At 44.3% G+C, this 27,343-nt stretch overlaps 1 protein-coding gene and 1 long non-coding RNA gene across 3 annotated transcripts in view; both read right to left on the bottom strand.

The window, feature by feature from the left end:
- Positions 1 to 1,981: 1,981 nt before the first annotated feature.
- Positions 1,982 to 12,876, bottom strand: ATXN1L (ataxin 1 like). Of its 2 annotated transcripts, none has more exons than XM_006941688.5 (3): positions 12,729 to 12,876; positions 10,787 to 10,854; positions 1,982 to 9,629 (listed from the first exon to the last, which is right to left on the bottom strand). In XM_006941688.5, exon 3 carries the CDS (start codon positions 9,510 to 9,512, stop codon positions 7,446 to 7,448), a length of 2,067 nt encoding a protein of 688 aa, XP_006941750.2. In that variant the 5' UTR covers positions 9,513 to 9,629; positions 10,787 to 10,854; positions 12,729 to 12,876; the 3' UTR covers positions 1,982 to 7,445. The 2 variants fall into 2 exon arrangements, with proteins under 2 accessions (XP_006941750.2, XP_011288536.1); XM_011290234.4 differs by having other exon boundaries at positions 1,982 to 9,632.
- A 2,551-nt stretch (positions 12,877 to 15,427) lies between these two features.
- LOC111558079 overlaps positions 15,428 to 27,343 on the bottom strand; it is a 28,106-nt gene continuing 16,190 nt past the window's right edge. The window contains exons 2-3 of the long non-coding RNA XR_002738627.2: positions 26,447 to 26,773; positions 15,428 to 17,582 (exon numbers count right to left, since the gene is read on the bottom strand). This is a non-coding gene — a long non-coding RNA (uncharacterized LOC111558079). The remainder of the gene's footprint in view (positions 17,583 to 26,446; positions 26,774 to 27,343) is intronic.

The raw sequence follows: 27,343 nt of genomic DNA on the forward strand, positions 1-27,343 counted from the left end.
TTGTAATTAAAAAAAAATTTTTTTTTAGTTTATTTATTTTGAGAGAGCACGAGCTGGGGAGAAGGGCAGAGAAAGCGAGAGAGAGAGAGAGAATTCCAGCAGGCTCCGTGCTGCCAGTATTGTGCCCAATGTGGGTCTCGATCTTACAAACCATGAAATCATGACCTGAGCCCAAGTCAAGAGTTGCTCAACCAACTGAGCCACCCAGGAGCCCCCAGTGTCCAACTCTTGATTTCAGCTCAGGTCATGATCTGTTTGTGAGATCCACTCCCCATGTTGGGCTCTTGTGCTGACACTGTGGAGCCTGCTTGGGATTCTCTCTCTCGGCCCCTCCCCTGCTCGTGCACGCACTCTCTGTCTCTCTCACTCTCAAAATAAATATTTAAGAAAATCTAAAATTTCAAAAAAATTAAATAGCTCCAATATTAAGATCTATAGTACCAAGGAACTCTTGTTTGAGAGAAGTGATCCATCTTCTTATTTATTCCCCAGAGCCAAGGTGGAATAAAACCCATTGAGAAAAATCCAGAATTAAAGTGAGAAGAGAGTTGAAGTTGACAGTGGTCAAAGCCCAAGCAAAATGACCATTTTGTAGGTCTGCCAAGCCGAGGAGCCCAGAGCTGAGGTCATTTCTTAAAAGTGTCTGTGATGGTACAGAACAAGTACAGAACTTTCCTTAGCCTGCACCAAAGGTTGTGTACAGTTTAGATAATTATAGATCTTGAGGTCCAGAAGGAAGTGCCCTAGTTAAGCTGTAGCCAGAAAAATAACTATGCCAGGAATGTGGACCTCTTCCAATATCATAACAAGGAAACTTGGACTCCTCTCCGACCTCCATAGGTTTAAGGCTATTAAATAGTGTTAACTGACAGCCCCCGCCCCCCAACCACCACCACCAAACAGGTTAATTCCTACCAGACAGGCTGAGATAGTTCTGTTTGGGGAACACAAAAATTTTAATAAACTTATTTCAAAGTACTGGACTTTTAAAATACTTAATGAGCCAATTGCCTGTCTCACAAAGATCCATATTGAACTTTTACTTGAGATGCTTCAAAATGGTTGAGTAGTCACTCTGTGTCAAAGATTATTCTGAGCATTTTACATAGATTATCTCTGCTAAGTATCACAACAAACTGGTGGTTAATACAAACTCAGGAATCTCATGCCTGGATTTAAAATTCTGCACTGCCCTTTAAAATCTGTAACTTTTGGGGTGCCTGGGTGGCTCAGTCAGTTAAGCGTCCAACTTTGGCTCAGGTCATGATTTTGCAGTTCATGAGTTCAAGCCCCACATTGGGCTCTGTACTGATAGCTCAGAGCCTGGAGCCTGCTTCAGATTCTGTCTTCCTCTCTGCCCCTCTCCCACTGGCCTCTCTCAAAAATAAACATTAAAAAATTAAAAACTATAACTTTTATTAAAACAAACTATAACTTTGGGGAGAAGTTACTTTAGTCTTCGTTTCCCCAAACACAAAATAAAAATACTAGCAACAAGTGACTATTAATAAATAGCTAATATATATTAATATAATAAATGTAACTTAGGATAGTTTGTGGCACCTAGTAAGTGCTCAATAAACTGATCTGAGTCACAAACATGTGTGTTTCACCTCCTACTACTGGCAAGCTTTCTAATTTAGAAGCAGTAGTTATGATTGCTGCTGATGTATTCCAGCAATTTCTGGCAATATTCCCGAGGAAAGGAAAGAATTGGAGAAAAGGCCAGCAGTGAGGATATCTACAAGTCCTTGTGATTGATCATGCTAACATCTAAGTGTATAGGTAGACTTCTGGATCATTGAAATACATACCAAAAGAACGTGCAGCCATGCTTCAGGACTAGCTTGCACAATCTGCCCAGAGTCCACCACATAAAGATGGGAACAATTTGGTATATTACAAGCTCTCCCACAAGCTATCCCCCACCCAGCAGCCACCATCTAAGGCTGGGATAAGAAGAAGGCGCAAACACCAGAAGGAAAAGCTAGTAGTTTATATAGATAGATATATAGATATATAGATATTGATATATATTGTGTTTACATAGTCCACAAGTTAAATGCAGGTATCCATAAGAAGAGCATTAACAATAAAAATACAATCTGTGTGTAGCCAAGTACAGAGACTTAAAATGGTAAAACAGCAAAAAGGATCTCACAAAAGTACAAATATACAGTACAAATTGATTTATTTAAAACAGTTACAAAAAAGCACAACAAAATAGAGATTATCCTTAGAATTATTAATGCTTTGTTAAAGATCAGGTAGGATTAGAGGGTAAGAAATGGTACTGGGTGGGGGGAGCACCTGACTAGTTCTAAGGCTTTAGATACAATGCAGTTGATTACATATTAATTCAGCCATTACATACTGGGGATAGTAGTTGGGGGATCAGTAATTTATCTACAGGGAACTCCTACACAAATCAGATCCATCCAGACCTCCCCAGTGCCATCCTTCTTTACTCCTCAGGACCCTAAAGCCACCTGGATGACAACATTCCTGCTTTCCTATCTCCACCCCATTCCCTATCCATATATTCTTCCCTCCCCTAAGGTGCTGTGCAAGCTGAGAGCAGTCTGCTCTCTGCAGCTGGAACATATACTGTTTTGGCTACAGGGATCCTGTGTGTGACTAGGAAGGTTGTAGGGGACAGCCTTATTTTAATACTTCAAGTTTGCCACGAGTACAGTCAGTCTCTTCCCAACACAATCTATATTCTCTTGAGTGTATCAAGCAAATGAGGGATGCACCCTGCCTTCAGCAATACTAGCAATGCACTAACCACTCACAGCTCACAACCACGTGCAAACTCCCTGTCTAGGGAGTGGGTGTAAAACCACTGTGTCACCAGCTCCCTCTCTCTGAAGAACCTCAGTCCCCGTGACAGTCATAAAGACAGAAATAAATGCTTGCAAGTTTGACAATAGGTAAAGGCACATGGGCTGCTGCCATACACACTGCAGACAGGAACCCAATTTGAGGCCATCTTCACTGCTGGGCATCTGCAGTAGAATGGCTTTGGGATCACACAGACTGAATTTGCAATCTACCAGGGGAGGATCTAGGCTTAACAGGAGAACTAATAAAGAAACCTTAGTGTGAAAAGTGCATTTATTACTACTGTTCCTGCTGGGGAGGCTCAGCAGGGCAAACCGCACCAGCTCTCCTCCTTCCACCCCAGGCACTGTGCATAGTCTGCAGGTAAGGAGAGAGTGCAGTCAACTCTAGCATCGAGGGCCGGTGTCATCCCAGGCCCAGACCAGGTTTCTGGCCCAAAGATGGACCCTAGAGTTGAAAGAGCAACTGATAGCTGCAAAGACCCAGATGCTTATTTTATTATTGCATAATGTGGGAGGCCTTCCCTAGCCCAGGGAAGCTGGATGGGGAAGGCTTCCCAGCAAAGGGCTGATAGGTTCCTGGTCAACATCCACCTTACATAGTCCAGCTCTTCAACTGTAGTGTACACTTTTTCTCATCTGGAAAGTATTGTAGCTTCGGTGTGGTTTATTAAACTTAGCCCTAGGAGGCCAGGAAGTCTCCCTAAAACTTGACCTCTACCCTTTGCTCTTAAGACTGTGACCTAATCTCCATGGCCAGTTCAGTTAATCAGGTATCTTTACTCCAATGGACCCAGGCCCTTTCCCAGTCAACCCACATCCACCCTTCATCTCCAGTGTGATCATTCACCTCTCCAATGTGCCTGCTTGTTGCAGGTCTAAATCATATCACCACCCTGTTTATCTCCTATGATGTCCACTAGTAAAAATAAAACTAAACCCACAGAGGGGCTATTTCAGTCAAACTTTAAATGCTCTCCAGTCCCAGAATCCACTTAACTGGAGCCAGATGAACCTCCCTAGGATGCTGACACAGGCCCTAACCTGGTTCCTCATCATTTATTTTAAAAACAGGATACAAGATACCACAAAGGAAAGCGATTAATACATAGAAAACGCCCACTAAGAAGACCTGCTTGCTTCTCCCTCAAGACAGATTTTGGAGCCAAAGGGCTCCCAGCAAGCACTGAAGCCATATCCCTTTGGATTCACCAGCCCACCAGCAGCATTTCATACTATCCCTATTCAATAGGACTTTGCTATAAAGTAACACTTGCACAGGTAAGAGTGGACAGGATGCCTGGATTTCCCCTCTATGCTCAGACATGGAAGGACAGGGAGCTATAAAGGGTAGCAGGCAGGACAGTGAGCAGACAGCAGCAGTGGCAAAGCAGCACAGACCAAAGCCCTTGGTGTTACAACTGACTGGGACCAAAAATGTAGAAGGGTCAGTCCAGATCTGCTAGGGGCCCTCCCCTTGGGTACAAGCATTCAGCTCTGAATTCCCTTCCCCTACACCACCACCCTCCATGCCCCCCACCCCTCCCCACGTACACTAATCTTGATAGGAATGATGATCCAAGACTTGGGCATATTACTCATCCTTTACCTAGTCACTCTACTCCCAAATCGGTACAAAGCCACTCCTGTTCAGTGCCAGAGTTAGCAGGCCTCCTTTCTACTCCTTAACTCTGGGAATCTCCTACTACTGACAAGGGAGTGGCTCTGGCCTGCTTCAACTGCCCATTTCCCAAAAAGCTGACAGCTTCCACTAAAATGCTCACTATCCCCAAACTGCTCTTAGGTCTCTTACAGACGTAGGAAATTCCTTTAAGGAAGAACAGATACACCACAGGCTCCTTTTATTTCTCATGCCTGGAAGAAAAGACTGAACCAGAAGGAAAAGGCAAGCAGAATGCCACAGCTCTGACCAAGATTTAGAGCACAGAGCCTCTGTTCCCGGGAGCCCATACTTGACAAAACACACCTCTGCAGCTTTGCAAAACCGAGTATTAATAAATTACATACACATGGCATGGTACTAGAAGAGCTGCTGATATTCCTTCACCAGTAAGAGACAGAAGAGAACAGCAGCAGAAAGGTCAGGGCCCAATTTGTGCACAAGATTTTCTCTTTCCAGGATTCAGTGGAAATTACCAGGCTGGGAAGTGGACAAACTACTGTATCTGGTTGGACATAGGTTTGCTCCCACAAGAGGAAGCTCAATTGGTGTCCTCGGGGAACACTTCTTGAGTGTCTACTATGTGAATGCCACTGTATTCAGTTGGTGAGCCTTCCTATGAGGAAGGATGTTTCTGAGAAACCCGTGCAAACAATAATCCCTAGGAATGAGTTGACCACGGAACAGTCAGAGATGAGGCCTTCTCCTGGGGCTGTCATCCGAGAGGATTCCTCAAGACTTATTCCCACAGGCCTCCTCTGTAGGAAACAAGCCAGAGAAAGCAGCATTCAGAGAAAATGGGGGACAGAGAAGGGAAAGGCGATGATCCCACATGCATACAAGGTTGAGTGTTTACCACACACAGTTGGTGTTTGGTTCTGAGGTGACCTGGAGACTTAAGTACTCACAGTCAGGTCAGCAGCTTCCTTTGGATGGGCCCCTAAAACCTGACTGACCAGGTAATTGCTCTCTAGGAATGAAACAGTGGCATGTAGGGCTTGGAGCAAACAAGCCAGTCTCAGTCACTTAGTTCCCCCCGGAGAACAACCTTTAGCACCAGAACACTAAGAATGACTCCATTCTCAGAACTCCCCCTCCCCCCAGGAGGTAGGTAAGATTATTAATCCCCATTTGGCAGCTGGGGAGGAAGTGAAAGAGCGAGAGGTCACAAGACTTGCCTGAAGTCCTTGACAGAGCAGAGATCAGACCTCAGAGGTTTGGGACTCCTGATGGCAGGCAAGGCCTCGGCCAGTCCAAGTACATTTCTAAAGAAAATGCCAGGATCATATTATGGGAGAAGCCTCACCAGAGAGCTGGGTGGACAATACCCTGAGTTGCTTCAAGAGTCTGAAGACCCCTGAAAAACAAACAAAAAACCCACCCACCCACCTGAAAGCTGGTGGGGGAGCCTAATTCTCAATACCCAGTGGAAACCCACAGTCCAAGCTGATGCTAAAAGTTGTGAAGAAAACATGGGCTTAAGACACAAGGGGACAAATGCAACTAAGATTAAGAATGCTCTTTGCAGAGGAATTCTCCACCACGAAATGAAATCTAGAAGACTTCAGGTACTAGAAACTTATCAAGACCCTTATCCCAGAACCTCAGAGCTGGCTGTGGGAGGGGATGGCTCCGAGAAGCCTGATTGCTGACAGGAAGTGGAATAAGATGGGAGGGGCTATGTAAAAACGCCAGGATGGGCACTGCCCAGCCAGGTGTATTTGCCCTGACCCAGGGCACAGTTCCCTTCTTGTTTCTCTACCAAGCTGTTCAGCTGCAGAAGAGGAGGGGACATGATTCTTTATGAGTTTTTAAAAATAGGAAATATAACTAAAAAGGAAATCAAAGAGACCCCTACACACCAAAAACAAGAGGTCTTGGTCAGAGGAGACAAAAACAATTGTGCAGAAGGGGAAAGGCAGTGCAGCTACAAATCAGGCCCAGGTCAAGACACCATGCAGAGGTTAGGGCAGCAGAAGGGTGGGGACAGCGCAGGCACTTAGGCACAACATAGACAGAGGAGAGTAGGGGACTGGGTAAAAAGGTCCACTGGTTCTTTCAAAAGTCACCATTACCAACTAGAAATTCAGTACAATTTCGAAGTAGGTCTGGCATGCTGGGTAGGAGGAGCTTTGTTACATCAGCTACCTTTCCAGAAGCCCTGCCTAGAACCCGGTCACCTGGCCATCAGGTCTTTCTCCTAAAGTCCCGACTGGGTCCCTGCCAAAGCAGTACTTCACTCTGAACCCTGGAGGGGTTTCTCTCTCTCCTGGTGCTAGAAGCCTTGTGGGAGGAATGGTGGGGAGATGGGAAAGGGCTGAAGCACAGAATCAAGCAGAGTCCTGTAGATGAGTGCTCCTCCCCCACAAACCCACAGACATCTGTAACAAAATCACCCTTTAAAGTGCACAGCTCTCAAAAGAAGAGTTCTGGGTGGGAACCCTCTTAATCCCAATCATGGGGCTTCCTGCCCTCCCACCACAAAAAAGAAAGGAAAAAAACTTCAGACAGTTGAACTGCTACTATAAGCTGTGGATCATCATTTTTGGCTCTTTCTTTGCTCCCTCCCTCTGCCACCTGCCCCCAAAGCCCAACTTTCCCCTTGCAGGAGCTAGGGATGGGGAGGAAAGAACAGGGAGGCCCTGATATTTGGAATGTTTCTTATCTTGTGTGCACCCCCATCCTTCCTTGGCTCAAGCCTGCTGCTCTCCATCGCAGCACCCTCTGGGGCTGTCCTGAAAGGCTGCCATGGGGTAATGAGCAACAGACCCTGCCTTGGGAGGCTGCCTTCATGCCTCCTCTTTCCCCCCAATCTCACTGCCAAGAGAGCCATTCCCTGCTCGGCATGTGCAAATCCTCTGCCTGCTCACGGTGAGGCCCAGCTCTGGGGTGAAGCCCCAGTCCTGGTCTGGGAGAGAGGTTCATTTTCCTGCATTGGAACGCCCTTCGATGGACAGCTTTACCTCCTGTGAAATGAAAGAGGGACGGAGCAGTGCAGCCCGTGCCTCCTCCCCTTGCATGCTGTATCTTTGGAAGCTTGGGGCTGGCCAGCAGGCCTGAGCACCAGGCTCCGGCTGCGAGGGCTCTACCATTTGGGAGCCCTCGCCTGGCGGCTGGCTCTTCCCCTCACTGTCACATTGCTCTCTGGGTCCCAAGACTGTCCTCTCAGGCCTTTCTCGGGGGGGACCCAGCTGGCCTGGGGGAGCACAGCTAGCCTGAGAAACTGAGTTACTGTTCAAGCTCTGTAAACTGATAGAGATGCAGACATCTCCCACCTGCAGCCGATGGCAGGGCAAAGAGAAGAGCTGTGCAGTCCTCCCGGGGCTGCAGGAGGACCAGCCCTGGCCATATACAAAGAAGGGGTGCTCAGGGGGCACCTCGATGCTCACTTTGCTCTGCTGCTCACCAACCACGAAATGCAGCATGACAAATCCAGGCCACTGGCTCTCCTGAATGTCCACGACCGTGCTAGAGTCAATCTTCAGCCCCCCGCTCACTTCGGCACTGCGCACAAAGTCCTGGGTCTGGAGGTCCTCCACCCGCTTCAGCTCCCCTGTAGCCAGCTGGATGATGGCGCCTTTCATGAAATGGGAGGGCACGTGGGAGGAGGTAATGGGGGGTGGCGTTGGCTCCTTATCTGGGAAGGTGGCTCTGGCCTGCATGTCCAAACTTGATGCCACCAGGATCTCCGAGCCCATGGGCAGCAGACCTGGGTCAGTTCCAGTGGGCACCAGGTTGCCATTGGCTACAACCATTGCTTTGGGTAAAGGTCTGTGTTTCACCGGTTCCTGATGGGATTGAGGGTAGAACCCTCGGGCCTGATTTTTCTCGGCCATCTCTGCTGGGTTCCTGGCTGACCCTCGCCCCTCACCCTGATGGTCGGGTGTATGATGGGACAGGTTGAGAGGGCTGGGCTCATCCTTCCTCTGAGCTGTCACCACACGATAGTCCTGAGAAGCTAAAGCGCCAACCACCCGTTGGACCTCAAGGTCGGTGTCTGGGGTCCCTCGGTGTGCTGGCACTGCCACCTCCACCCGTGCAGTCTGAGAACCTGAAAACAACTGTCCATCCACCACACATTCTACCACTGGCACCAGTCCCTGGCCTTCACTCTTGCTGTTGGGGGAGTCGAGGGCTTCGCTTTCCCGTCTTACTAAGTTTCGTTCTCGCTGTCTCTGTCCATTGGCAGCGGCTGCTTCCAGAGCAGACTGGCCCTCCTGAGGGGTAAGAACTGGGCTGGCACCTGCTGGAGGGGTTTCATGCAAAGTGTACCCAGCAGGTAGCCTGGACATCTGATAATAAATGGGCATCCGGCCTGGAGCAAGGTCCAGCGGCTGAGTACTCGAGTGATGTGGCAACTGCCCAGGTGGGGAGGTGGCAGAAGGGACTTTGTTGAATGAGTGGGCTGGGGAGGAAGCCTGGGGGGGAGGAGTGGCTCCTTCTGCCAGGAGTGAGGCATATGGCACAAAGTGAGGAAGGTGAGAGGTGGCGAGGTTGGCAGAAGGAGAAAGGAGGGGACTTGGTAGGAAATTAGGTGGCACAGCATAGGGAAGGCTATAAGGAGACCCGATAAACTGCAGAGAGGTGGACGGGAGTTGAGCATAGTGGATTGGGGGATAGTGGATTCCTGGATGTTGAATCAGTGAAGACGCTACATTAAATGTGGGGGGCAAGGGGCTCATGTTCACCACAGATGGGAGGCCAGTTGGGGAGAAGGTAGCAGGTGGCACAGCCACCTTATACAGCATACCATACTGGTCCACTGTCAGACCAGTGATGGCCTCAGCTCCATCACCCCCCAGGCTGACTCTGGCTCCTGCCTGGCTCTGCCCGGCCACCACAACCCCTCGGGACCATTCAGAGGCATCACTGGAGGGTGTGTGGTTAGTTGAGCAGCTGGTAGTTCTCCCCATATCCTCGCTGGTCACGGGGAGGTCTCGTTTCTTTGGTGGAAGGCATTCCTGACTCCTCTCATGAACAGGTTTCATATTGCTTTGTGGTGTTCCTTGAGCCTGGAAGGGGTCGGCTTGCTCCTTGGGGCATCAGAAGGGGCTTCTCTGTGGCTCCCCTGCACCCCTCTCTGCTGCTGGCTGGGGCGCCCACATCTGCTAGGGAACAAATCAGAAGCAAAGAAAAGTAACCTAGGGGTGAACTAAGTCAAAGGAAGTAGCAGAAACCATGCCTATGGAGGAAGATGTTACAAAGGGTGCTGCCAGGGGAAAAATGTATGAGAAAGGGGCAAACAAGGATGCCACTCCCCTATCCATCCAGCCCAGGACATGAAAGAAATAGGGAAACCACAGACAGCTACAAGAATAAACACTCAATGATACGTAAATAACCTGTGGGCTCTACAACCCCAGAGAGACCACCATCTTCATGATTAGTTGTGCCTTGACAGAGACCTTGACTCTTCCCAGCCTTCTTCCCTAAGAGAAGATTTGACCACATGGTCTTTGTTGCTGGTTCTTTTTCCTAAGCTTCTCCTTTTGTCACCAAAGACTACCGTGCTATCTTCTTTCCTGAACATATGACCTCATCCTTGCTTCCTTTCCCCAGACTAATTTGGGTTATGATCTCACCTTTTCCCATCCCCCCACCCCCACCCCCACGCCAGACCTGGTTACACTCTCATCCTCCTTTGCCTCATATCACCACTATCTCAAAGACCCAGGTGCCAATGAAAAATAGTATCTTCTTTGCCGCATGAAATACTACATTCAAATTTGGGCCCTATGGGGAGAATGATTGTACTAGTGTGTTTCATAATTTATCTGTTTCTCCTCCTCCCTAAAGAGCAACAAAATTCTTCTGACCTCAAATAGACTTTTTACCCCTAGTCTGGAAAGACTTCTTTTCTTCTCATTGGCCATCTTCAATGTACTTTCTTCATTCATTCTCTTTCTATTGTCCTGTGTATTTTCTTTTGCCAATGGCTCCTTTTCCATTGTAGGTCTGCTCTAGGAACAACTTCCTAAAATTCTGGCTCCATTCCTTCAAACTGCTTATTACTATCATAGGCCTATATGATTCATAAGAAAGCTCTCTCTCCCCTTTCTGTCACCTTTCATACGTGCTTTTGTCCATTGTCATAAAGTATCCTTTTGTTCTGAACATTTCAATGCATACAAACTTTGTCACCTATTTCTTCCAATCAAGGCTCCAGTTCTTTAGATCTGGGTATCACACTGTGTTCTGTTTTTCCACTCTTGAATCCCAGATGCTTTTTCTGCAAGAAGGTGTCCAAAGCTCCTGTTATTACCTGAGCTTCCAGTGGTGCCTCTGAGCAGCTGTAGTAAGAAGCAGTGTCCTCCCCACTGCCTTGGGAGCCTAGAAAAAGAAATAGGGATAAAGTAAGCAGGAGCCTAGACTCTCACTTTCCCCTGAGTCGTCCAGAAAGGTAATTCTAAAGCCACAAAAACATTAAAGTCCATGAGTCCCTGCCTCATCCTCTGCTCCTGAGGTAACAGTACATTTATCCAGAGTGTGTAGGAATTTGAATAGAGAAAAGGCTATGTCTTAAGCTCTAATTTGTAGAAAGACATCCCTGAAGAAAAATTTTCAAGCTTCGTCGTTTTCCTTAATGTCATATTCTTCATTCTCTACCTGTATCCATTCCCAAAGGTTAAATTTACTTCCAATCCCAATTTCAGGTAAATGCACAACCAAAAATGGAAGACTCAACATTTATTCCCATGTGACCAATGGGAAGCTGGAAAAATCAACTGTATTGATTTCACCTTTATTCAGGGATGATGAAAACAGATGTGGAGGTTATTTAAATGACAAAAGTGGCACTAGAGAAAAAGAACAATTATTTATGTTTCTGGGGCAGAAAAAGAGGTCAAGGGGGAGTCACTCAAGGGGAAGCCTTATTAACGGATTTTCAGGGTAAAAAAAAAAAAAGGATCCTTTGGGTGTGTGTGGGTAAAATGTTCTGAGTGACAGCTTCGTACCAAGTGCTGAATCAGGTGTGACAGAAAATGAAAACACTGCCTTGGTCCTCATGTAGCTAACAATGGGGAAACAAAACTCACATTAAACCATCAATATCTTAATCTACACATACATTAACATCAAGCACTCAAGAAAGGAACCTTAATCTCTCAAAACAGCTAAAGTAATATTGACCAGTACTCCGAGAAACTAGCCACTGTCCTGTCCAAGTCCTACAAAACTGCAAGCCTCCAATCAAACTGAAGGCAACATTTATCTCTTTAATCGAGTGGCAAGGTGTGTATGTACAGGAAAAGGTGATGAGATAGGAAAACCTGGGGGAAAGAAAAATTCTCAGTTTCACAAACACAAATTACACGGTGGGCACAAGTCCTGCGTCCCTTCTTTGGCAGCTTCAGTTCAAGCTGAAAAGCAATTAGCTTTCTCCCTCACTGGCAACAGAAATTGGGGTCACATCTCCAATCCCTGAACGATCTTTGCTTCCTGCAACTAAAACCTTAAGGAAAACCTGCCTCTGGGTTAGCCAAACACAGCCTAATAAAAGAATTAAAAGAGGCAAAAGGTGAGGGAATGACAACAAAGAGTCAAGCCTGTGCACCAGGTTCCCACAACGGAAAACACATTTCGGAATCCGAAACCTCGGCTTCAGGAGGGGCTCAAAGAGGACTTCTCAGGGTGTAGACGCGGCTTGTGACCCTGACCGAGCTAACGAGGATGGGGGTCCGTCCTGGAGAGCTGCCAACGTTGCCAGAGTCCAGAATCAAGAGATTGAGCCCAAAATTCGGTGAGGTGCGCCCGCCAGAAAAGAGTGGAGCTTGGAAAAGACTACGTGTTATGGCTTCTCGTGATCGTGCAATCCTTGCTTCCACAAGGGTAGGGCCCGAAATTAGAAATTCAACGTTTAGGGCTGGGGGGTCGACCCTTCAAACAGAGAGGCAGAGGCAAGGCCCTGCAGACGATGCTTCCTTGTTCGGGGGCCCCTTCCCGCACCAAAGACTGGGACACCCCGGCCCTCGGGGACACAGCCGCGGGGGCTCCAGGGCCTGAGGCCGCCTTCTGGGCCAGGCCGGAGAAAAGCGCGCGGGACTCTAGGCGCGGCCTCTTTCGCTCCCCGGGTTCGCGGTTCTTGGGCCCCGGTCCGGCGGGGCAATGGGTTCCAGGAGGCCACTTCCTCCAGAGCTTAGAGCCCAGGCCTGCGTGGCCTCAGTGAGGCAGGCCCAGCGGCCCGCACTGCCGGCGACACTCACCGGCCCATCTCACGGCGCTCCTCGGGCTCCTCCCGCTCGTCCCGGAGCCACCGCGACCGCGGCCGCCGCCATCCCCGGCCCCGGAGCCGCCCCACACCCAGCGCCCCCCCCAGCCGGGCGCCCGGAGATGGCGTCAAGTGCGTTCAGCCCCCGTCGCAGGCTGATGGCGTCAGGGCCCGAGCCCAGGAGCAACGCCCAGGAGTACCCGGGAAGGGAGGGAGCCGGCCCCTGTCGCCCCTCACCCCTCGCCCCCAGCGCCCCCTCTGGTGGGAAAAACGAACTCCTCCCCTGGGGAAACAGGGTCACGTGAAGAAGGCTGGGCCGGCCCTCTCACCCTGACCCCACCATGACCCCTGCAGTCTCTGTACTCCTGTAAATTCTGGGGGTTCCCAAACAGAGACTGGGGCGTGGCCAATAGCGACCCTCACGTCCTGGATTTCCCAGGCCTAACTCGTGAAGCCTCTTCTTGGGAACCTCGGGGAACTCCGAGGAGACCCCTGCCCAGGAGAGTAGTAAGGTGATCTCCCTGGAGACCCAGGGTAGAGATGGGAGCTCTTTGAGTTGAGAAATGGCTTTCAGGGGCATGAGAATGGACCGGACCTAGGATTTAGGGGAAGATGAAACAGTGGTGAGAATTTGCGGGATGAGAGGAAGGGGGTTCATACAGTGGGAAGGAGCTTGATTTAGTAGGAAGAGGTTTTGACTACTCGATTAAATATTAAGTCACCATTCATTGCCAATTAATTAGCCATCTTCATAGTAACATAAACATCTGATTAACAAAAAGTGAAAGCCAGTCGAATTTGTACTCTGATTACAACTGTGTAAAAAAGTAGTTCTGTATACAAAAAAAAACCAGAGGGAAAAAATAAGTTTAACTATTGGAGAGACTGGATTCTGAGTGGATTTTCCCCCTTTCAGTTTCTGCAAACTCTTTCCACCAAATAACGAATTATTTCTGTTTGATTTTATTTTTTATTTTTATTAATTTTTTTTTCCAACGTTTTTATTTATTTCTGGGACAGAGAGAGACAGAGCATGAACGGGAGAGGGGCAGAGAGAGAGGGAGACACAGAATCGGAAACAGGCTCCAGGCTCTGAGTCATCAGCCCAGAGCCTGACGCGGGGCTCGAACTCACAGACCGCGAGATCGTGACCTGGCTGAAGTCGGACGCTTAACCGACTGCGCCACCCAGGCGCCCCCTGTTTGATTTTAAAAGTACTGGCTGGGCTCTGGTCCCTACTCTGTAGCTATCTCACCTTAGGAGAAAGTCATTTTACTACTTAAAAAAATATTTTTTTCAATGTTTATTTATTTTTGGGACAGAGAGAGACAGAGCATGAACGGGGGAGGAGCAGAGAGAGAGGGAGGCACAGAATCGGAAACAGGCTCCAGGCTCTGAGCCATCAGCCCAGAGCCCGACGCGGGGCTCGAACTCCCGGACCGCGAGATCGTGACCTGGCTGAAGTCGGACGCTTAACCGACTGCGCCACCCAGGCACCCCAAAAGTCATTTTACTACTTTAGACTTAGGTTTCCACTTCTGGAAAATGAGGAGCTTAAATTAGATGAAAGGGTGGTGGTAAAATCTAGATAAAAGAGCTCTCTATAAACATTGTAAGTGAAAATGTAAGCAAATATGTACAATGTGATATCCTGCATTTAATGTGAAACATAACATATATAAAGTCATCTTTATGTATTTATACAGAAAAGGAATGGAAGGATATGTAACAACTAGTTAACATTGGTTATCTTGGGAGAGAAAAGTGGCACTGGGTGGTAATCAAAAGATACAAAAGGGACTTATTTGGATTTTTTATGAGAATGTTATCTTAGAAATATTAAGATGACTAAGTTAAAATACAAATAGAGTATATGGCCTCTTCTAAGATTCTTTCTAGGGAATCATTAGGCCTCAGTTTTGGTATTTTCTGACCTGGAAGGTCACAAAGGATTATCAAAATCATTGAATCCCGCCCCACCACCGCACACACATACCTTGCACCAGCGGGTGAAACACTGAAGCTACTCATCTGTAGCCATCTAAATCAGCAGAGGGCTGTGCTTTGAGGCTACTGGTATTATTCATGACAGTTGTCTTCTCTCTCAATTTGGCCAAGAAGGAAGTCCTGTGGTCACTCAGTGACTCCATTTTAGCACTAACTGGCATTCTGGTTTCTAGTTCATTGCTTAGCTCACTAAATTGGCATTAAAACTGCCAAGATAAATAAATAAGCCTATACTCTTTTTTACATGAAAATGATACACGTACTGCTGTCTTTGCCAATTTTTTCCATATCAATAAATTCAAATCAGTATTTAAAAAAATAGGCCAATGGGGCGCCTGGGTGGCTCAGTTGGTTAAGCGTCGGACTTCGGCTCAGGTCACGATCTCGCGGTATGTGAGTTCGAGCCCCGCGTCGGGCTCTGTGCTGACTGCTCAGAGCCTGGAGCCTGTTTCAGATTCTGTGCCTCCCTCTCTCTCTGACCCTCCCCCGTTCATGCTCTGTCTCTCTCTGTCTCAAAAATAAATAAACGTTAAAAAAAATTTAAAAAAATTAAAAAAAAAAATAGGCCAAGATAGAGACCCTTGGATCATCCAGGTGTATTCAAGGATAGCCATTTTCTCCCAGATCAAGACACATTCTCAGAGAGCCAGTGTTTCAGACAAAATTGAAAGAGCAGACACAGGTAGATGCAAGCAAAAATAATTTTTTGGCTACCAGACATTAACATGATTACATAGTACAAAGGTGTGTCTGATTTTTAAAAAAAATACAGGATGTTCTGATCGGTGAGACACAGGTGATTTCCTGGTTTGATGCTGCAGTCCCAAAAGAGTGGGTCCTATCTCTGCTGTATCCTCTTCTAGAACTCCAAGCAATCTTCATTTCTCTGGTTGTACATATTGACGGTAGGAAGCTCCATAGAGACAGTTTTACAGGAATGTTAGTGAAAAGTAAACTAACATAGTTTTTGGATTTAAGACACTAAAATAACCAAAAGTTACCTCATTTCTCCAGAAATCTGTATTATTGTCTGGAATCTGTATCATTCTCTATGTAAGTTATTTATAGTAAGTAAACCCAGGGTCTTATTCACTGTAGCTGGCTCAAAAAATAATTCTTGAATGAAATTTCACAAAGATACCTCGAACTGGGAGACTCTCCTTGCCAATATTTTTGCTCTCAATTCCTCATTTCTACTCCAGTTTTGCCTATTTATTACCTGTTTTCAGTCTCTCTCATCTGAAAGTCCTTCATTTTCTTTTACCAAGTTTGTTTGTTTGTTTGTTTAATTTCCCTGGGGTTTTAAGAAGTGATGAAGTGAAAGGATTTTTTTTTTTCATTAAAAAAATTTCTTTCCTGCCCCATGAAAGGAAAAATTTTAAACTAGTTGAGACATTTGGGAACTGAAAAGTTATACTTCAGTCTGTTTTGTCTACCTCTTCTCTTTCCTTGGATTCCCATTGAATTTCTTTGATGTGTGTAGATTGAATTTGTGTGATGGGAGAGTTTGAGCTACTCTTTGGAAGGAAAACAAGTGACCACAAAACCCTGCTAAGCTAGTTATTCTTCTCCCTAAGCAGGCAGGAGTTTCAAACCAGCTCTGTCTGTGCTGCTTAGTTCCTCATTGTTGATTTTTCTAGACCTATAGTATGGCAGGGGAAGTTTAGACAACTATCCTAACTCTTTTTTGACATAAAGGGATCAAACCAGAGAGAAGTGCTGGCAGTTTAGGAAACCGCGTGTGTCATCGCAAGAAAAATAGATGGTTTTCATACTGTCCTGTCTTTTTGCTTGTATGGCTCAGCATGCAAGGGTGCCATTTTGGTAAATAACTTTATCTTTGGATGCCAATGGCAGAAACAACAATTCATCTCAAGTATATGTTGAAATTATAGAAATACTTAGCAGATTTAGCTTTCCCTAGAAATGTGTTGGTGCCTGGTATTAGATTATTTTTCAGAAGTTTTCTAGATGTCCAAATGTAGAAATGTGCAGTTTTCAAGCTTCTGTTTTATCTATTTCTCTGAACAATTCTGTGTCCTTATTTCTACATGCTTTTATTTTTATTTCTTTTTAATTTTTTTAATGTTTATTTATTTTTGAGAGAGAGACAGACAGCACGAGCAGGGACAGGGCAGAGACAGAGGGAGACACAGAATCCGAAGCAGGCTCCAGGCTCTGAGGTGTCAGCACAGAGTCTGACGCTGGGTTTGACAAACCCACAAACCGTGAGATCATGACCTGAAGTCGGACACTTAACCGACTGAGCCACCCAGGCGCCCCTCCATATGATTTTCATGTTATGTGCTTTCTCCTGATTCCAATGGGGGATCCCCCTTTCATATTCATTAATGTTTTATTTTCAAGGAGGTCTTGGAATTTCTCCATAAGTGACTAATATATCCTTTGGGGAGGGGAATCTTGATCTGTTGTCTACTTCCTCAGACACTTGCCAAAGGCTTTCATTTTTGTCAGAAACTTCCTGAAGAACTCTGAAAAGTTGCAGTCAGAACATAGATTGGAATAAACTGAAGGAAACCTAACTAACCCTTACTTGAATTGCAAGAATCGTATCTGGGGAATTGGGCCACAGAGAAGCAAGTACATTTAGGCCACTGTCAAACAGCCAGAAATTCCTTACAGGGGCCTATTGAATACATAAAGTAAATGTCAAAAAATTAATGCCCCCATGACATTGATAACTCTTTCTCAGCAAAACCGGCTCAGCAAGGTGATTTGCAAGCTGCCTGCAGTGCCTCCTGGTGAAATCATGTTCATCTCTGCCTTCAAAGCTGATCGCCTTCAGGTCAACTTGCAACTGGTTGTCAATTGCCTAAAACTCCTGGAAAAAAAGAAAAGTGAGTAAATACTCTAGACAGCACAGTAAGCGGCCTGTCATCACTGAGCACTACCTTCCCACACCCCATATATCTCCTAAGACATTACTTAGCCATTTTGGAATTCAAAGGAATGTTTCTGACTTGTGGAAATGATTATTATAGTGCTCAAATCATTTAAAAGTTTGGGGCACCTAGATGGCCCAGTTGGTTAAGTGTCCTGACTCTTGGTTTTGGCTCAGGTCATGATCTCTCTCTCAAGCCCCACATCAGGCTCTGCGCTAATGGCACTGAACCTGCTTGAGATTCTCTCCTTCTCTCTCTGTCCCTCCCCCACTCATGCTCCCATTCTCTCTCTCAAAATAAATAAACTTTAAAAAAATCACTTAAGGGGTGCCTGGGTGGCTCAGTTGGTTAAGCGGCCAACTTCAGCTCAGGTCATGATCTCACTCTGAGTTAGAGCTCTATGTCGGGCTCTGTGCTGACAGCTCCGAGTCTGGAGCCTGCTTGGAATTCCGTGTCTCCCTCTCTCTCTGCCCCTCCCCTGCTCATGCTCTGTCTCTCTCTGTCTCAAAAATAAACACTTAAAAAAATTTAAATCATGTAAAAGTTTCCAAAGACTATTCTGTATCTTGATTGTATCAATATCAGTATTTTGGGGGGTGCCTGTATGGCTCAGTTGGTTAAGGGACCAACTTCAGTTCAGGTCATGATCTCACAGTCTGTGGGTTCAAGCCCCACGTCAGGCTCTGTGCCGACCGCTCAGAGCCTGGAGCCTGCTTCAGATTCTGTGTCTCCCTCTCTATCTGCCCCTCCCCAGCTCGTGCTCTATCCCTCTCAATAATAAATGAACATTAAAAAAATTTTTTTTTAAATATCAGTATTTTGGTTGTGCAAAATGTTATCACCACCAGAAACGGAGTAAAAATTACTCTGGATCTCTCTGTATTGCTTCTTACAAACTGCATATGAATCTACAATTATCCCAAAATAAGAAGTATAATTTAAAAAGAAGTTTCCAAAGATTTAAAATGTAAAACAGTGTCCAGATTACTGGACTTTTCTTCACTATAGCAGAGAACTTTATCTAGTCAAGCCTCTTCAAATGTGCAATAGCTATTAAGTCTGAGCTGCTGGACACAATTTTCTGGAAGGGCTTCCTTACCTTTTTTTAAATACACCAAAAAGAAAAGAAAAGAAAAGAAAAGAAAAGAAAAGAAAAGAAAAGAAAAGAAAAGAAAGAAAAGAAAAGAAAAGAAAAGAAAAGAAAAGAAAAGAAAAGAAAAGAAAAGAAAAGAAAAGAAAAGAGCTATTTCTTCTGTCAGGTGACGACTCAAGTAGAATTACACCCATGAGTGGAGGTAGTAGCTGACAAGTTTTGTCTTCTTTCTTTAAATCCAACTTATTTTCTGTTGCCTTTTGCTCTTTCCTCATTTCAGTGAGTCACATGAGCCATTAACCCCTCAATAAACTGAAAAACCAATGATCTCTGATTATGAGGGGGATTCAGGTAAAATAAGTATTGTGTGTGCATACAGTTTTCTGAGTGCTCCATAAATAGCACTACTTACTTGAATTACTATAATCTATTGGTGGAGAGGCAGCTGTTACTCAAACTTCCAGATAGATTTTTGGGCATTCATTAGATAACAGGGGCCTAAGAAAAATGCACAAATGAAATTTAGGCAAACTCAATGGTACCCATCATTTTTACCATGAAAATGACGATGACTGATGGTGTACACAGAACTTGTGAATTTTATTTATTTTTTTTAATTTGTTTTTTTTTTTTATTTTTAAATTTATTTATTTATTTTTTTCAACGTTTATTTATTTTTTGGGACAGAGAGAGACAGAGCATGAACGGGGGAGGGGCAGAGAGAGAGGGAGACACAGAATCGGAAACAGGCTCCAGGCTCTGAGCCATCAGCCCAGAGCCTGACACGGGGCTCGAACTCACAGACCGCGAGATCGTGACCTGGCTGAAGTTGGACGCTTAACCGACTGCGCCACCCAGGCGCCCCAATTTATTTATTTATTTTGAGGGAGAGAGAGAGAGAGAAAGAGGGAAAGAGAAACCCAAGCAGGTTCTGTATTGTCAGCCCAGAACCCAATGCGGGGCTCAGTCCCAGGAACCATCATATCATGACCTGAGCTGAAATCAAGAGTCACATACTTAGCTGGCTGAGCCACTCAGGCACCCCATATAATTACACTTTCTTTTTAATTTTTATTTAATTTATTTTTAAAATTTACATTCAAGTTAGCATTTAGTGCAACAGTGATTTCAGGAGTAGATTCCTTAGTGCCCCTTACCCATTTAGCCCACCCCCCCTCCCACAACCGCTCTAGTAACCCTCTGTTTGTTCTCCATATTTAAGAGTCTCTTATGTTTTGTCCCCCTCCCCGTTATATTATTTTTGCTTCCCTTCCCTTATGTTCATCTGTTCTGTGTCTTAAAGTCCTCATATGATATTTGTCTTTCTCTAATTTTGCTTAGCATAATACCCTCTAGTTCCATCCATGTAGTTGCAAATGGCAAGATTTCATTATTTTTGATTATCGAGTAGTACTCCATTGTATATGTATACCACATCTTCTTTATCCATTCATCTATCAACAGACATTTGGGCTGTTTCCATACTTTGGCTATCGTTGATAGCACTGCTATAAACATTGGGGTGCATGTGCCCCTTCAAAACAGCATACCTGTATCCCTTGGATAAATACCTAGTAGTGCAATTGCTGGGTCATAGGGTAGTTTTATTTTTAATTTTTTTGAGGAACCTCCATACTGTTTTCCAGAGTGGCTGCACCAGCTTGCATTTCCACCAACAATGCAAAAGAGATCCTCTCTCTCCACATCCTCACCAACATCTGTGGTTGCCTGAGTTGTTAACGTTGGCCATTCTGACAGGGGTGAGGTGGTATCTCGTGGTGGTTTTGATTTGTATTTTCCTGATAATGCGTGATGTTGAGCATTGTTTCATGTGTCGGTTGGCCATCTGGATGTCTTCTTTGGAGAAGTGTCTATTCATGTCTTTTGCCCATTTCTTCACTGGATTATTTGTTTTAGGTGTTGAGTTTGGTAAGTTCTTTATAGATGTTGGATACTAACCCTGGCCATCTGGATGTTTTCTTTAGAGAAGTGTCTATTCATGTATTTTGCCCATTTCTTCACTGGATTATTTGTTTTTTTAGGTGTTGAGTTTGGTAAATTCTTTATAGATTTTGGATCTTTATCTGATAATTCATTTGCAAATATCTTCTCCCATTCTGTTGGTTGCCTTTTAGTTTTGCTGATTGTTTCCTTTGCTGTGCAGAAGATTTTATTTTGATGAGGTCCCAATAGTTCATTTTTGCTTTTGTCTCCCTTGCCTCGGGAAACATGTTGAGTAAGAAGTTGCTATGGCCAAGGTCAAAGAGGTTTTTGCCTGCTTTCTCCTCAAGGATTTTGATGGCTTCCTGTCTTACATTTAGGTTTTTCATCCATTTTGAATTTATTTTTGTGTATGGTGTAAGAAAGTGGTCCAGGTTCACTTTTCTGCATGTCACTGTCAAGTTTTCCCAGCACTACTTGCTGAAGAGACTGTCTTTATTCCATTGAATATTGTTTCCTGCTTTGTCAAAGATTAGTTGGGCATATGTTTGTGGGTCCATTTCTGGGTTCTCTATTCTGTTCCATCTATCTGAGTGTCTGTTCTTGTGCCAGCACCATACTGTCTTGATGATTACAGCTTTGTAATACAGCCTGAAGTTTGTATTTTTAAAAATTTGTTCTTATGTTTATTTATTTTTGAGAAAGAGACAGAGCACAAGTGGAGGAGGGCCACAGAGAGACAGATACACAGAATCCGAAGCAGGATCCAGGCTCTGAGCTGTCAGCACAGAGCCCACTGTGGGGTTTGAACTCATGAACTGTAAGATCATGACCTGAGCCAAAGTCAGATGCTCAACCGACTGAGCCATCCAGGCGCCCTGAGCTTGTGAATTTTAAACTGCATGCTCACATGTCCTTTTATTAGATCCTGGCAATCCAGTGACACATATTATTATCCAGATAAATTATATCTTCTTTTAACAAATTTAATTTAAACTTGGAGTGCCTGAGTGATTTGAGGTATATAAAGCAAATTAGCCCTCCTTAACTAAACTTATTCCTCTTTAAAGGGAGATAATGATCTTGGTTTTCTATCATTCCAGGGATCTATTTGTAACACAAACTATAACCTGGGCACACAATAAATGTTTGCTAATATTAGTAATGGTGTAACAACAGTTCAGTATTTATCTGAAACAAGTCCAATTCCACTATAATTTCTTTTCCCTGTGATGTCTAGAACAGAGAACATTTTCCTCCTTTGTACTTGGCTAAGCAACCTTTCAAGCACTGAGATTTGTGTTTATTTCAGATTTAAATGTAGTCTCATGTCAAGATTTGCTTGCAGAGAGTAACTCTGTCTTTTTGTGATTAGGAGGTGAGTATAACTCAGTGAACAGACAGGTTACATAATTTAGGGGCTCAGGTTTTCCTGACTTGTGAAAAGTCTGTTTCCCCAGGCTCAGTCATCAGTTGATAATACAAGGTGGTAAGACTTCTCTCGGTGGATTGGCCTGGGACAGGCTACATTTGTTACGTCCCCAGCATTACTCTACTTGTTCATTTTATTGGCATAATATGGTGAGAAAGCATAGGAGCTTACAGTCTGAAGATTTGGCCATGTTCTAATTCAACCAGTTACGTGTGACCATGGGCAAGCCATTTAACCTCTTAGAATCTCAATTTTCTCAACTGTAAAATGCAAATAACACCTCACACAGGTGTTATAGGATAAAATGAAACACCCACACCCACAAGTGGTGGGGGGGAGGGAGAGAGACAGAGAGAGGGAGGAAGAATATTAAGCAGGCTTCATGCCCAGTATGAAGCCTGACGTGGCACTTGATCTCACAACCTTGAGATCACAACCTGAGCCAAAAGAGTCTGACGCTTAACCAACTGAGCCACCCAGGCACCCCTGAGAACAGTTTTTGTCTTAATATTTTATTTATTTTGGAGAGAAAGAGAGTCAGCAGGAGAGGGGCGGAGAGGGGGACAGAGGATCCCAAGCGGGCTGGGATCCTCTGTCAGTGCAGAGTCCAATGCACGGCTCAAACTCCCAAACCGTGAGATCATGACCTAAGCCAAAATCACGAGTCCATTGCTTAACCGACTGAACCACCCAGGCGCCCCAAGAACAGTTTTCTAAATGCAGAGCACTTCATGCATTCTTCATTTTCTTATTTTTATTTTTTAAGCTTATTTATTTTGAGGGGGAGGAGGGGTAGAAAGAGGGGGAGAAAGAGAATCTCAAGCAGGCTTTGTGCTGTCAGTGTCAGGCTGCAGGGCTCCATCCCACAAACCGTGAGATCATGACCTGGGCCAAATCAACAGTCAGATGCTCAACTGGCTGAGCTAGCCAGGATCCCCTATTCTTCTTTTTTAAATAATATTTTTATTACAAATATAAGAAATGTTCACTATGGGACATTTTAGAAAAGCAAGGCTAGCTGAAAGGATAAAACAAAGATCACCTGACAGAACACCCCCTAGAGCAATTGTTAACCTTCAACAGGTGTCAAAATTGGAGGGCTTGTTCAAACACAGATTTTTGGGTTCACTTTCAGAGTTTCTGATTCAGTGGGCTCCAAGAATCTGCATTTCTAACAGAATCTCAGGTGATACTGGCGTTGCTGATCTGGGGATGACACTTTGAGAGACATAGCCTAGTGCAAAACATTGATAACTTCGTATGTACACATATGGTATATATTTTTTATTGTTTTTATAAAAACAGTTTCACACTATCATGTCACCTGCCTTTTTTATTCAATAAACTCCTCTTTGTACATGCACTTTTCTTTTTTTAATTTTCTTTTTAAAAAATTTTTTTCAATGTTTTATTTTTTGAGAGAGACAGAGCACGAGCAGGGGAGGGGTAGAGAGAGAGAGGGAGACACAGAAGCCAAAGCAGGCTCCAGGCTTTGAGCTGTCAGCACACAGCCTGACGCAGGGCTCAAACCCAAGAACCAGGACATCGCAATCTGAGCTGAAGCCGGAGGCTCAACTAACTGAGCCACCCAGAAGCCCCCGTACATGCACTTTCCTATACATGTGCTTTGTGCTGCAGCTGACCAGGCCCAGAGAGCCAGGAAAGAGATTGCTGACTATCTGGCTAATGGGAAAGATGAACGAGCTCGGATCCAAGTGGAACATGTTATCTGAGAAGACTACCACAGAGGATCCATGGAGATCCTGGAGCTGTATTGTGATCTTTTGCTGGCTTGGTTCAGCTTGATCCAGGCCACAAAGTAAGACCTATTGAACTTGCACATTTTTTAGGCTCAAAGGAGTGAGAAGGCATCCCCGCACCTAGTGAGGGGGAGAGTACACTCTAACTTGCTGGTACTATGCCAAAGAACTTTATCTCTAATTTTTATAGGAAGAAGTAGTGCTGTTTGAAGAGAATATGGTAGTCCAAGGAGCCATGTTTAGAACCATATGGTTGTTGGGGAACCTAGCTGGCTCAGTGGGAACAGCATGCAACTCTTGAGCTTGGGGTCTTAAGTTTGTTAGGTGTAGAGATGCCTTAAATAATTAAAGTTGTTCTTAAAAAAGAACCATATAGTTATCTTTTTTCCCCTTGAGTTTGTAGAGGAGTGGTGAAATACAGACAAAAAAAGAACCCATAATCACCAAATCTAGAGATAAGAATTTTAGTACATTTCTTTCAGTCCATATATGTATTTCTTTATTTATCTATGTGTGTATAAACACATACGTGTGTGTGGGTATATATATAGTTATATATACCTATGTGTATATACTGTAATTGTATATATTGGTATATATTGTAATTTCACTTAAAAAATTATTTAACATTAGCGGTGCCTGGGTGGCTCAGTCGGTTGAGCATCTGACTCTTGATTTTGGCTCAGATCATAATCTTGGAGTTTGTGGAATTGAGCCCCATGTCAGGCTCCATGCTGACGGTGATGAGCCTGCTTGGGATTCTCTCTCTCTCCCTTTCTCCCTGCCCCTCCCCTATTTGCGCTGTCTTTGTCTCTCTCAAAATAAATCAACTTAAAAAAAAAAGAATTATTTGATAATATATTTCGAACATTGTCCATGGACTGTCTTTGAAGTAGGGAAAAGATGGAAACATAAAGCTCTGTGTTGCATAACTTTGTGTTCTTCTTAGGGAACTGGATTCTGGTCTGACCTAATCTGTATCTACACTAATCTGGGCAGCTCCTCGCCTCCAGTCAGAGGTGCCTGAGTTGAAGATAGTAAGTTTGATAAGTTTTCACTGCCTGTGCCACAACTGTAGGTGAGAGTATCACTCTTGCTACTTGTTTAGAATTGTAGGATTACTTAGAGGAATCCTTTTTTCTCTTAAAGGACAACCATAGAAGTATTTTCTGCTGTTAGTGTGTAAGTGAAAAAATACTTAAAAAAAAAATGGTAATGGTAGAGGGGCACCTGGGTAGCTCAGCTGGTTAAGTGTCCGACTTTAGCTAAGGTCATGATCTCACAGTTCGTGGGTTCAAGCCCCACGTTAGGGTCTGTGCTGACAGCTCAGAGCCTGGAGTCTGCTTCAGATTCTGTGTCTTCCTCTCTCTCTGACCCTCCCCTGCTCACATTCTGTCTCTCAAAAATAAATGAACATTAAAAAATTTTTTTTAAATGGCAATGGTAGAAAAAAATAATAAACCTTACCTAAAAAAATAAAGCAAAATTTGACAGTGGATTTCTTTCGTGCGGAGACAGGAGTCATAATTTATAAGGTATTTAGAATTAGAAGTTTTAAGTTTCACATTTATCAGATACTTAAGAACAAAACACTTGTTCTGTTGCTATTGCTGTTGTTTTGATGCTAATAGAATGTAATTCCAATGAGATAAGATGAAAGTGATTTTTGCTCTTTTCGTGGTTCTTCATCTTCAAATTTGCCATAACTTGATGGATTTCACCTTTATTTTTTTCTTGGTGATGGTTTGCTTCAGGTATCTAATCAGCTGTGTGCAAAGTACAGCCAAGAATATGCTCAACTGTGTCGAACCAATGAGATCGGAACTGTCACCTCTCAGGTAGACACATTTCCAGAGACACACATTTTTCTAAGCCAAGAAATACAGGAAAAGCAAATATAAACAAACTCAGAATGCATAATTTTGTGCAGACTGAAAGATGTTTAGAAATAAGTCTTGGGGCACCTGGGAGGCTTAGTCAGTTAAGCGTCCAACTCTTGGTTTCAGCTCAGGTGATGATCTCACAGTTTCCTGGGGTTGAGCCCTGTGTCAGGCTCTGAGCTGGAAGCGCAGAGCCTGTTTGGGATTCTCTCTCTCTCTCTCTCTCTCTCTCTCTCTCTCTCTCTCTCTCTTCTCTGCCCCTCCCCCACTTGCACTGTCTCTGTCTCTAAAAAATAAACATTAAAACTTTTAAAAATATTTATTTATTTTTGAGAGAGAGAGACAGAGAGGGAGAGAGAACAAGCAGGGGAGGGTCAGAGAGAGAGGGGAAAAGAGAATCCCACACTGACAGTGTGGAGCCTAATGTGGGGCTCAAACCCATGAACCATGAGATCATAACCCAAGCTGAAACCAAAAGTCAGACACTTAACCAACTGAGCCACCCAAACACGTTGGAGGCAGAATAACCTGTTTAAAGATTTTGGACTAGGGAACTCAGATCTTTATAAAAAAGCTAGTGTCAAGCAATCTGAGATTATTTCTTTACGAAGAAAGCATACATTTTCCTAAATGTAACTGGCCTAGTAATATGAAAGAAGTTTATAAATTTAGAAGCTTCAACTTTTGAACATCTTACATCATGACCACACAGTATAATTCAGGACTGACATTCAGCTGAGACACAGAGATCTAGCCGCAGTGTTGTTTCAGGCTGGTGGTGTTTCAGAGTTGTTTCAGTGTGTCCATTCTGACTGGATGGTGCCTTGCTGTACTGGTTGCTGAGTGTGTTGAATATCGCCTTTGACATAATTCAAATACTTCCGAAATCAGAACTTTCAATTTAAAGTATTTTTTCTTAGGTTTATTTTCTTCCTTAGGTTTTCTTTCCTTAGGTTTATTTTCAAAGATTGAGATTCTTTCTCCCCAGGATCGGGCTGTCTTTATGATATAAGCAGGGCACCTCCTAAATTAAAAAAAAAAAGTTTTTAATTGTACTTTTACAGAACAGATACTAGAAAAATAAAGGACAGTGATTTAGAGGTGAAAGACCACGTCAACTCTTTTTGTTTCTGAGTTTGTGGATATGTGTGTGACCAAATTCTGTTATGTTCTTTATCTTGCAGCTAATGTGCAAAATTAAATGTGACTACTCTACCCCAGGTTGTAGTAGAATAGTACCTGACAGAAATTGCTAAGAACTACAATGTGCCATATAAATCCACGGCAACCATTACAGTGAATACTTTCAAGAACAAAGAATGGACTTAAAGCTGAGATTTTTATGATGCACCAGAAGATCTGTTTTCTACTTAGGAATGTGGCTTCCAGAGTAGCTCTGCCAGGATTGTAAAGCAGGTGACATTTGCACCTTTTCTCCACCCACATACTTTTCCTAACAGAGCTTGACTTCTGCTGTCACATGACCCTTATAAGTTGGTAACAATAGGGTAGAAAACAAGGATGAAGATACCTTAAGTATTATACTTACAAGTGTGTTAAAAACAAACACCCATGGCACAAAAACAGACACACA

This window comes from Felis catus, chromosome E2 (assembly GCF_018350175.1).
Source record: "Felis catus isolate Fca126 chromosome E2, F.catus_Fca126_mat1.0, whole genome shotgun sequence".
Lineage (NCBI taxonomy): Eukaryota > Metazoa > Chordata > Mammalia > Carnivora > Felidae > Felis > Felis catus.

Coding starts and splice junctions, on each gene's coding strand:
- ATXN1L (XM_006941688.5), bottom strand. CDS start 9,512: ATGAAACCTGTTCATGAGAGGAGTCAGGAATGCCTTCCACCAAAGAAA.